The sequence below is a fragment of the Bactrocera dorsalis genome, chromosome 4 (genome assembly GCF_023373825.1).
Source record: "Bactrocera dorsalis isolate Fly_Bdor chromosome 4, ASM2337382v1, whole genome shotgun sequence".
Classification (NCBI taxonomy): domain Eukaryota; kingdom Metazoa; phylum Arthropoda; class Insecta; order Diptera; family Tephritidae; genus Bactrocera; species Bactrocera dorsalis.
Window position 1 is genome coordinate 5,392,661 of NC_064306.1, and position 12,331 is coordinate 5,404,991.

Consider the following 12,331-nt stretch of genomic DNA (forward strand, 5'->3'; position numbering starts at 1 on the left):
TTAAAAAGGCACTACTAAAATATTCTATGTTTTCGATGTTTTTGAAATAAAAATATATATTACAAAAAATGTCTATGTTTTTGCAATAATCAATGAATCACACGCAAATATTTATACGGAAACATTTTTTCGTTGGCATACACATTGGTACTGCTACAAAATCAATGCCAGGGCACATGTTAAATGATTTAAAATCAATTTGAGCATCAGATATTTTACTCGATGTCGATGTCGTCAATTCTTATTTGCAACTATTATTGTTGGCTATTTTTACAAACGCAAGCACACACACACATGCACACAAACAAGCACACGTGCGCCGAAAGTAACAAAAACTGGCAAGAAAGATACTTTGCCGACAGTGAGTGTGCGGCGAGGCGGAGGGCTGAGAATGTAGCAGCGCACAGATTCAAGCGCCGAGGAGATCCACAAGAGCTAAGTGCACAAATATACTTGTGTGATGGATGTACATATGTACATACATATGTATGTATGTCTAAACGGCTGACCGCAGTAGTTTAGAATTTCACAGACTCGGCCCGCGCGTTATGTAAAGTCTTCCCTCAACCGCCAGCAACTAACAGGCAACTCAATGACTTTGACTGCGTATGTGTTTGAATGCGCGTGTTTGTGTGTATTTGCGCACGCTGACGCAGGTGGCAACAAAGTTGCAGATGCGAAATTTCGCCGCTATTGTTATTCGTATTGCTGTTTGAGGCAGCTGATGATGAAAAGTCATCACTGACGAGTGCTTGGGTCAAGGGCGGCGGCATACAACTACTAATGGTTTAGGGGTTGTCATTGCTGAAGCGGCTAACTATGTATAAAATATCTACAAATATTGGTATCATTTTTGTTGTAACTGTCAACGGCAGCAACAATTACGGCAATGATAAAAGTTGAAGGAGATGCAACCGCACATAATGCGAAAATAAAAAGAGCAACACAAGAATTGTATGGCCATGTTGTTATACCAAAATGTGTTAATGCTTTTGTTATACAAGTTGTATAACGGTAAAAATAAGTGTAAATTTTAAAATTAAAAGTATGTAAAAGCTTAATAGTATTTTTATGTGCTATTCTGTACAAATGATGAACAGATTAATGTCAGGAAAAAACATAGAAAACGTAGAATACTGAAAATAGTGAAAAGGCTTATAATTCAATGAAAATAATGTAATTAGTGACTTATAGATATGATATTAGCGCCCAAATAAAAACATCGAAAACATAGAATGGACAAAAATGTATAAAATTATGAGTTTCTAAATAAAAAATTGAATGCCTCGTTACGAATGCCTATGCATCGATAAAAAAAATCGAAAACATAGCATGAATTAAAATGTTGTCAAATACGAGTTTCAGTATTAAGAAGCAAAACAAAAATGTAACGATTGTTCGAGGATGCCGACATATCGAAAACATAGAATTTACAAAATCATTTCTAAATATTAGTTTTGGTTTTGAAAAGCAAAAATATTGTAACCGCAGTTTAAGGATGCCGTTTAAACTATTAAAACAACGAAACATAGAATAACTATCTTTCACATATTTTGGAATTCAAAACTAATTTGTGAACGGTTCAAAAAATAGACGCAAATTCTGTATTAGAAAAATGTTTAACATAGCTGACCATATTTTAACACGAGTTACGAAACTATATCACGCTCCATTACTGTTATTATTAATTGCCACAAAAATATCTTGGTACTTACCTCATTTATATGCTTGTAGGTCTTAATTAAATCCACACTTAATTTTCGCAACGGCGCCGTAGCTGGATCACGAAAATGTGATGGAATTCGTGCCTGCATGGCACGCACCTCAGACGATGACGTCGGACTAGATCGCTATAAGAAACAAACGAAGAAATTGATATAATAAAATTTAAAACAATGTGGCAAAGTATTGCATGTAAGCCTCAGAGTAATGATGGCTATCAAAACCAAAATAAAAGAAGTCATGAAAGTAATAATAAATAAGCAATTAGTAAATTGCAAAATAAGAGAAAATTGAAACAATTAAATTGTTAGTTTGAGACTTCGAAAAGCAAAATCGCGTTAAAGAAATTATTTTTGCAAAAAAAAAATTATAAATTTTTAAACATAATTTCATAAATATGATTTTCTTTTTGAGTTTATGTTCACTTACATGATGCATGACATCTCGATGTGTTGCAGGAAGCTCTTCTTCGTCCACAAATCGTCCGTAGAGCGGCGCATGACGTTGACGTCCTGACTCGCCACTTACTGCCGCGCTGGATACATAAACTGCGGATACTGCAAAAGAAAAGAAAATATTTTACATTTTTATTCAAGCAATTTATGAAATATTTTTATAAAGTTTTTCTAGTTGTTTGTAGATGGTAATATATAATTAAACACTGAAATAATATTAGACTTAGTTATTACATTATTTATGGGTAAAAAAGTAATTATTTAAGATTCTAATTATCTGTAAAAATGTCATCCAAATACAAGACTACTTAATTATACAGTATAAAAGCACTTTGATAGTCGCCAATAATATAAAAATAGGATTTATTATTTATGATCGATACATAATCGATTATTTCATTACAGCGTGTTCACACTGCGGTCAATACATTTTTTATAGTTACACATAATTTATTTATAATAACCAATAAATATTTAGTGATATGAGGAGATATAACATTTTAGATTTTTGAGATTCAAGTTTGAAAATTTTTAATAAATATTTAAATATCAAGCCTTTGCTGAGATTATAAAACAAAGTTTCAACAGCTCAAGAAGATGTGAATGACGCAGAGCGTGCCGGACATCCGAGCACGATACGAAGACATTAATGAAGTGAAGAAAATAGTGTCGTGGAATCACCATTAGAGAAAGTAATGCAATCAGAGAAGTTTATTTGAAGCTATAACTCTCCATATAACAGACCTAACCTGATAATATTTCCAGCTTTAAACCAAAAAGCCAAAAGTGCATTGCACCGAAAATATGCAAAATTATTTTTAATGTGTACAAAAATAAGCATTATAATATCGAGCGCACGGAAATAATGATTGTCAAACTGGGGCAAACCGTTATACACAAATATGTATGTATGTACATATATAGGCGCAGGTGCTGCCTACGCCGCAAATAGCGAGACGTCAGATAATTGTGAGCATCACCTAAATACCGGGCGCTGCCAAAAAGCAAAATAGTCGCGTGAGCTCTGACACATACATAAACAAAAGTGCATTTGTGTGTGCATAAATTACAGCGGAAAAAAACTAAACACTTAATAAAGAGGTGATTATAATATACATATGGCAGTGTGTGTAATTTACGGCCGGGGGCGACCTACTAAAGTATTAGCAACATAAAAATATAATTAAGAAAGCGAAAAGAAAAAAAATTAAATATAATAAAAAATAAATAAAATATAAGATATAAAAAAAAAATAAGAAATCTAATAACAAAATTAAAAAATACATATAAACTAAAATAATATATAATTTTTATAATATTTAATAAAAGAAATAAATGAAAAAAAATCAAAAATTAAAAAAATAATAATAATAAAATTAAAAATTATAAAAATAAAAAACTCAAAAAATAATTAAAAAAAATATAAAATTTTTTATATTATTGACTTTATTATGATATCAAAAATTGACCAATAAATAAATTATAGTGCATGTGTATAGGTTGTTTGCCATTAAATAACAAAAATAACCGCAGATCAACTAGCATAATCACACATGATGATGATTTGTACAAATGTATATACATACATATAATCGCACAAGCCGTGCACGAGTCAGCTAGATTATTTAATCTGTAAGAATATTACACAATTTTCACTGAAAATTCGAATATACTTTTGGCACCAACAAACAAACGCACGGCCAAAAAAGGTACCCGCGAGCTTCATATATACATACATATATATTTATATAAAGAGAAGCATTTCTTTGCGCTTAGTTATGCTGTTATCGCATACACATAACTTTCACATATGCACACGGAGACACACACACACATGCATGACGCGTAATTTGCAGCTGAGCATTTATGGCTGCTTTTGCTTTGCTGTGACGGCCACCCACTCAGCTGCGCTGCGAATTGTCAACCGTCAAATTAACCGACTCACTGCTTGTTTGCTTGCGCCGTGCATCCGGGTGGGCGGGTCAGTTAGCGGATTTTGCTTTTATCTAGTTTCTTTCGTCTCACTTTTGGCGCATTTTTAATAGACATTTCGCAATTTTTTGTTGCAAATTTGGCAAAATAATGCGTTGCAGCTGCGCTTATGGCGACTGTGTGGGTAATTGTGTTAAATTTATGTAGCATTTTATATGATTTGTAGCGAAGTTTGCTACCTATAGTGACTTTTTGTGGTTTTTCTGAGAAGCCGTGCATACATACATATACAATATTGCTAAATTGACATGTAAATTTAAATAAATTGAAATTCGTTAGATGACAGAGGAAATGGGTGATTAAGAGATTAGAAATATTTGAATATAAATTTTTTTCATTTTTCCTTAATGCACAACGTACAACTGCAACGATGGCACTTAATGCCATTCTTCATATATTAATCGTGGTCAAAGGCGGCAAATGCATTGCTGCGAAGGTTGCTTCATACGCCGGGAAACTGAACACATAAGGGTACCAAAGAGGTACCCTCCGAAATCTTGCCTCACTACGACTGCATCCCTATTCATCACTCCGACGCGGAAGCTAGTCCTAGCGGCGAAGCTTCACCGCGCACATATCTCAGCGAAATATGTGGATGAAGCAGAGTTGTTGGAGCAGAGGCGTAGCGAGCTTTTTCACGAATGATTCCAAGCTCACAGCGCATGTTGAAGGGGTAGCCTTCTGTCGGGAGCTCTCAATCAACTCTTTTTTCAGACTGCCAAATCAATATAGCGCCTTTCAAGCAGAAGTAGCAGACATTAAGTTAGCAGAAAATGTACTTCTAGGAAATGTAGCTTCTTTTTGTGAGATACTCAGACATCAAAGCTGCTGTATACTGTCTGTGAGCTCCAAGCTAGTCAAGTAGTACATGACCTCACTAGCTGAAGCATCAAGCTACTGTTAATTTAAATGTGGATGGGTGCCTTGCAATAGCAGAAAAACCGACATAAGACGTCCACTGAAATGCAAGCTCTCAGCGTCGCAATGTTAGGTGTCCTAACTGGATGGACAGTCCATTGGAACTCACGCGGTGAGGCTAAAGATTTTGGTGGACGCAACTTGTCAATGCTGCTATGAGGAAGATGAGTCTTAACACTTTCATCTTCACCGACAAGCTGTCGCTAAACTAAGTTGAAGCATTTTGGTTGTCTTATACTTTACGAACCCGGCGAATAAGCCACCTCAATACATTTTTGGCAAGCTCTAGGCGTTTTGATTCATATCTAAGAGTGGGCAGTCTGGGCATCACAACGGAAAAGCGATCTAGTAGTTCAAGTGGATTTTTCATGGCTTCAGCGATATCGGTCTATTAACCTTTTCAAACACGAGTTAATTGATCAATTAACAGGACTTTCTTTGCTTGATGAAAGCGCTAATTGAGTTCGATTTACCAAACAAAATAAAGATCTTCTTATTCTGTATTAATTCTTAATCGAATTCAAATCTGATTGAAACTATGTCCATACTGTAAATTTGCCTGTGATAACTGTGCGGGTTGTTGTCCAGGCCTTAATGTTGGTTGTGTGCATGGATAAAATCGCAATCAGCTGATGAATTTTAATCATAAGAAAAAATACAGGATGAAGAACACAAGCAAATATGTCAGCTGATCGTTGCCCGAACCTTTCGTTAATCGTGTAGCCGGCTGTGCGAAAGGCAAAAACTGAATTCTGGATTATAATCTTAATTAATTCGGCTGTGCAAAAAGTCTATAATCTAATTAAAATTGTATCAAAAAATTTTAATATAAAAATTTATACTGTATTGGAATTTTTGTAACAAAATAATAGTGAAAATTCTTAATTTAATTTTTCTTTTGGTGGAAATGGAATACAGATTGAAAAATTGTTGAAAATATTATAAAAAAATATTTCTATAAAATAATTTATGAAAAATTTAAGAAAAAGTTATGAAAAATATTTGATAAAAAAATTCCATAAAAAATTATATGAAATTTGTAAAAAAAAAAAAAAAATTATGCGAAATTTGTAAAAAAAAAAAAATTATGAAAAATTTAAGAAAAAGTTATGAAAAATATTTGATAAAAATTTAAAAAAATTAAATAAAAATAATCCAATTAAAAAAACTTAATAATACATTTTTGGAAAAACTTTTGTAAAACTTGTGAAAAAAATCAAAAATTTGTGAAAAAGTTATAAAAAAATTCAATAAATAATTATGTAAAATTTGTGAAAAATATTTGATAAAAATATAAATAAAAAACAGAGTTCAATTAAAAAAAAATCAATAAAAAATATGAATAATATTTCAAAAAAAATTCAATTAGTTAAAAAAAAGATATAAAACAAATTTAAAAATTAAAAATTGAAACCAGAGAAAGAAAATATGAAATTGTATTTAAAAAATAAATAAAAGCAAGAAGAAGTAATTAATACATCACAAAAAAATAAAAATTATAAAATTAGACACAAAAAATATTTCAAATGCAAAAATAGAAGATTATGTTAGGTATTAGATATATAATAATTATTTAATGGTTCAAAATTTTAGTAAAAATAAAATAACTGAAAAAAATATTTAAAATTAAATGTGAAATAAGTGCAATAATTAAAAAAAAAAATAATAATAATACAAATATTTAATAATTCAGGTAATTAAAAATAATAATAATAAGCATTATGCATACAAAGAAAGCAGTGAAAGTGAAAATAGTGGAGCATAAAATGAAATTTCGCTGGGTGAAGAAAAATATGAAGCTAACATTGCTGCAATAAACCTACAATTCCTCAACAGTTGTTGGCCATTTGTAACAAAACCATTGCTGACATTTGAATTGTTGTGGTTGTTGCTACCGCGATTATTAAAAACGCGGTGATTGTAGTTGGTGCTAGAGCTGCTGTTGGCTGCGGTGGTGCCATCCAGCATTTCCCAATCGTTATTAAGTCTTGTGGTGTTGGCCAGCGATGGCCAATAACCCAAAGCGGCGGCGGACATGCTAGCGGTGGCGTAAGACGGGCAGATAGACGGAATTTTTTAACTTATTTTTTGTAGAAAACGCGTGAATCGACGGATTTAATAAGGTGGCTAACTTTTTTGTTATTTTTGTATTTTTTTTTTAACAATGTTCGCCTGGATTTCTTTTTAACTTTTTGCGCGAAAACAAATTATTTTTTAAGTCAGCAGCTTTAAAGCATATAATGTGCAGAGTAAGGTGGCACGTTTTGTTTTTGTATTTATTTATTTATTTTAAATGTTTTCTACTTTGTTTATCGCTTTCACTTTTTATAAATATTTACTTCATTTATTTTTTATTATTATTTTTTTTTCAATAAAAACTATGTCAAGTACATTTGTATGAGCGTGTGTATTATTAAAAATAAAATTAAAAAATATTTCTTTTCGTCTAAAAAAAACTAGAGTGGACTTTTTTAAATTTCTTCTGCCTTGGCACTAAGAAACAAACTCAGCGAGCCCCCGACAAGCTACAAAATATTTATTCTTTCGCACTTTTGTCTACCGCGCCGCACAAATTTCCACTGAGCACTGCAATTTTTCACAAGACTCGACAACTTTCAGCGCTGTTCGTCCGTCCGTCTGTTTTCGTTTTCAAAAATAGCAAAATACTTTCTGTACGTATGTGTGTATTTGCTCTTTTTGCATTTCGTTAAAAGAGAAACAAAAATATGTTTGTATGTATTTATATATGTAAATGTGAAAATAAATTTAAAGTGAAGCGAATTGAAAAGAAAATAAGAAATTTAAGAAATACATTTTGTGATGAGTATAAATTAGGAATAAACAAAATATAAAACTAAAAGAAGAAAATATATAATATAAAAAATTAAAAAAATATATAAAAAAATTAAATTAAAAAAAAATTAATTAAAAATAAAATTAGACCTTTTAAAATTAGAAATAAAATAAAAATAATAATAAAAAAAGACTTCCAAATACAAAAAAGGTCATAAAATATATTGAAAAAAAAAAGATTAAAATAAAATGCATATAATAAATATACATAAAAACTTATGTACAAAAAAAATAAAATTAAAAAAAAAAATAAAAATAAAATTAAAAAAAAAAATAAAAATAAAATTAAAAAAATATAAATTTATTTATTAAAAAAAAAATAAAAATAAAATTAAAAAAATATAAATTTATTTATTAAAAAAAAAATAAAAAAAAAATTTTAAAAAAATTAAAAACAATCCAGGGTGATCCAAAAAAAAATATAACTAAAAAAATAAAACTAAAAAAAATAAAAATAAAATTAAAAAAAAATAAAAATAAAATTAAAAAAAAAAATAAAATTTTAAAAAATGACTTGCAAAAAAAGTGTGTAAAATTTAAAAATTCAGTAAAATTACAAATACAAAAATATATATAACGGGTGATCCAAGTAGAGGTACTTTTTTCAATAGCCTTTTGTGATAGATCTCGCCGGTGATGGCGGTGAGCACCGTGAATGGCGACCGCTATCGCGCCATGATAACCGACTATGCGATGCATAGAATTGAAGCTCGTGATCTCAGCGACATTTGGTCTCAACAAGACTTCACCACTTCCCACACATCGCATCAATCAATGGATTTATTGAGAGAACATTTCGGAGAGCAGATAATTTCACGTTTTGGGCCGGTCGATTGGCCACCAAGATCGTGTGATATCACACCGTTAGACTTTTTCTGTGGGAATATGTAAAGTCTAAAGTTTATGCGTACAAACCCGCTTCGCCTGTTACAAGTCGCAATGCTCGAAAGATTCAGAGCAAATTGGACTCAACGGATGGACCACCTGAGACGTAGCCTTGGTCAATATTCGAAAGAGATAATCTTCAAAAAAATAAATGACAAAGTATGTTCTTTCGCATGATAATAAACATTCCTCATTAAATTTGAAGTTTGTGTTTTTTCTTTAAAAAGTAGGGAACCTCGAAATGGATCACACTTGAGTTAGAAAACAAAACCAAAGCGTTATACCAACATTTTTTAGAGCGAAAAACATGTAAACAAAGAAAGAACAGGGTTGCATCACAAGTTCTGTCCGTTGGCTTGGTATCTGGTATAGTTTGCTCGATTCGCTTGAGAGTGAGGCTTGGCGAAACGAAGACAGCTATTAAAAACTTGAGAAACTCTTCAACAAGTCTTACAGGGTAATCTGCATGAAAAAGCCACATAAAAACATACACTGGAAATTTTTAAAATCTTTCAAAAATCCACCACTTTTAAAAAGGCAAGGCATATGTACATATACATATGTATATGTATGTAAGAAAGCAATTGATAAAAGTAAAAACAATATTTGTCAATACATAAATCACAGCAAATGCTAAATTCGCTACAAAGAAATGCTGATCGTGAGCATAAATTAGCGCGATCACTTGTTATCCCTGACTTTTTTCGCATGCTTTCAATGCTTTATTGCTCTTGTTGTTACCGCTGCTGTGTACAGCGCATGTGCGATGTGTGACGAACAACAACGAGTCGATTTGACTGTGAAATTGCAAGTGTGTATTTTTAAAACAGCCAAAATATTCGGCGTCACAAACTTTTCCAATGTTTTTTTCTTGTTTTTTTTTTGTTTTTTTTTTGTTTTTTTTTTGTTTCATTGGAATTCTTGTTTGTGTGTTTGTAGCTCTTGATCTTTGCATGGAATGTGTCGTTATGCATGAGAAATATTTTATACTTAATCGGTGGTTTTGAAGGCACTTTGACAGCGCTAGCGATAAATATACATTTTTTGGTAGAGTACCAGTTTTTAAGTTGCTATAATTCACTCTTTTATATAGTTATTTATATCGTGTGGTTGTTAGGCGTTATGTGTATGTGTGTTTAATATTCAATGACACATGATTCATTAAATATTAATCATAGAAATAAAATTTAACATTTGAAAGCGAGTGAGAATAAATCAAAATATTGCAATTAATTACATGAAGCCTAGAGTGTCAATTTTTTAGTGTTATGCAACTAATTACCCTAAGCACAAAGCATCAAATTTTCGGTCATATTATAATTGAGCGAAATAAAGAAGTCTTGCACTGCAAAATGCAAATTGTTTCGCTTTTTCAGAAATTATAATTTTTGAAATTTTTTAATAAAGATTTCCAGGCTTAAAAAATAGTAATAATACATAATAATAAAATTACATTTTTAATGCATTAATTGCAACCCTGCTGAAATAAACAAAAAATTTTCAATAAAATTAAATTTTATAAAAAATTTTAAGGATTTCAAACTTAAATTTTTTGAATGCAATTATATTAAAAAATCAAATGTCGGTTAGCAGTAGATGAAAAAATACAGTTAAAGACCTCACCTTGCAGATCTGATCATTTCGTTTTGCATATCGCGTTACAAAAAGATCACTTTTCAAATTTTAGCACCGACAAATATGACCTTTCTGGCATTTATAATATATACCGGAATTTAGTACATCCATTTTTCAATACAAATATACGCAAACTTGTATTATTTTTGTAACCCGATTTAAGTTTGTTAAAAATATAAAATAATAAGCGCACACTTAACACTGCACATAATGCTGCGTTCACACAAAGCAATTCATTTGGGAACCAAAAACAAACATCACCACATTTCCAGCCAAAATTTCCCGTTTTAGACGACATTTTTTGGGGTTTCGAATTTTTTTTGTTTAAAAAATCGGTACACTAATTGTTTTTTTTTAGCGAGAAAGACAAAAGCACAAAGCACACACAAATAACAGTTTTTTCAACACTCACACCAATTAACAACTCTGCGTTTTAGAAAATCACAACCGTTAGCGAAAAGAATTTAAATAAAATTAGTAAAATTTTTAGAGTTCTTATGCTCGGTAGCCTTTTATTAATGCATACAAGTCAATTTAGGGTTTTCTTTTCATACAAAACATACAATAAATGAATAAATTACTTCAAAAACAAAAAACAAATTAATAACAAATAAATGAAATTTAGCAAAGCAAATTTGTTTAATTACGTCTGGGTGGAAAATTCGGCAACGGCAGCGCATGTGGCGGTACTGGCAAGTAACGGCGTACGTTATTACGCGGCCGTGGATTGTCGAAATTCGGCATTGGTAGAGCGTCTGGTGGCACTGACAAATATCTGCGAGGTGCGATATCTATAGGAGCGCTGCGCGTGTAACGCGGCAGTAAAGGCGAGGTTTTAGGCACAAAATCTCGATCACTGGTTAATTGAAAAGCCGAACTGCGCAGAGTTAGCGAATTTAGTTGTTCTGTAGCTGTATTTAAGGCGGTGTGATCAGCTGTTGTAGCAGTATCTGCGCTGCATGCCTCAACTGTGGTTGGATCTGCGCTATTATCGGTGTCTTCTGCGGGCGATTGATTGTCGTCGCCTTCAATGGTGGGGGTGGCGGTTTCATTTACCGCGCTCAAGGCAGTTGTCAAAGTGCTCACGCGCATCTCGTGATTTTCACTCAAATTCACTCTTATAGTGGTATTTCTTGCACTCAGCGAGTATGCTGGATCGTTTGGTGAGATTCTAATCGAACCCCGATTGAAATAGGGGTAGCGAAATTGTAGATCCGACATTTTTTAGTTGTGGAAACGCGTGTTGATATTTATAGGTTAACTTATATTGTTTGAAAATATTTATAAGTACTCTTAAAAAACTCTTAAAATAATAACCGCACACGCGTATGAACTGCGAAGGACTGGGAAGAATATGTCACAAGTGACACTTACTTATTTCATGCAGTGCAGGTCGGGTCGTAAGCCTTCATAAATGATCTATATCGCATATATCGCGCAAATCTAGCGCGTATACCTGCAGTTAGTTGCACAGCATAAGTACCCTTTATTAACAACGTTCTACGCGATCTTTTGTTCGGCTTTGTTTTCCTTTCACTTTCCTTCTGAGAAATACACATCCCGGTTTGCGTAAGCCGCGCGCGAAAATGTCACTTGCAATCAAGTGACCTTCGCGAAATTGAGCGATTCCTTTCACAGTAGACACATGGGATTATGGGATATTTTAAATTTTTTGGAATTTGGAGTGAAAGTAAGAGTGAAGATCGCATATAGCATATAGTTCAACATACATATATGTATTAATAAACTACATATATACACACACATATGTATATGCATATAAATTGATGCAAGCGGCACAAAGGTTCAATAATTTGTCGCATGTCTCATTTGTTCCACGAAGTAAATGGAAAAGCAAGAAAAAAGAGGTG

General features: G+C 31.9%; 1 protein-coding gene across 4 annotated transcripts in view; it reads right to left on the reverse strand.

Moving 5' to 3' along the window:
• The window catches only part of LOC105232092 (serine/threonine-protein kinase minibrain), a 71,586-nt gene that overhangs the window by 25,854 nt on the left and 33,401 nt on the right, over nt 1–12,331 (reverse strand). For 2 of the 4 annotated variants that reach the window (XM_029552798.2, XM_011213695.4), the window contains 2 exons: nt 2,152–2,279; nt 1,716–1,850 (listed from right to left, as the gene is read on the reverse strand). In XM_029552798.2, coding sequence (XP_029408658.2) covers nt 1,716–1,850; nt 2,152–2,279 — 263 coding nt within the window. Of the gene's footprint in view, nt 1–1,715; nt 1,851–2,151; nt 2,280–6,910; nt 7,668–11,107; nt 11,816–12,331 lie in introns of those variants that run through there. The other 2 variants (XM_011213693.4, XM_011213694.4) reach the window with 2 other exon arrangements.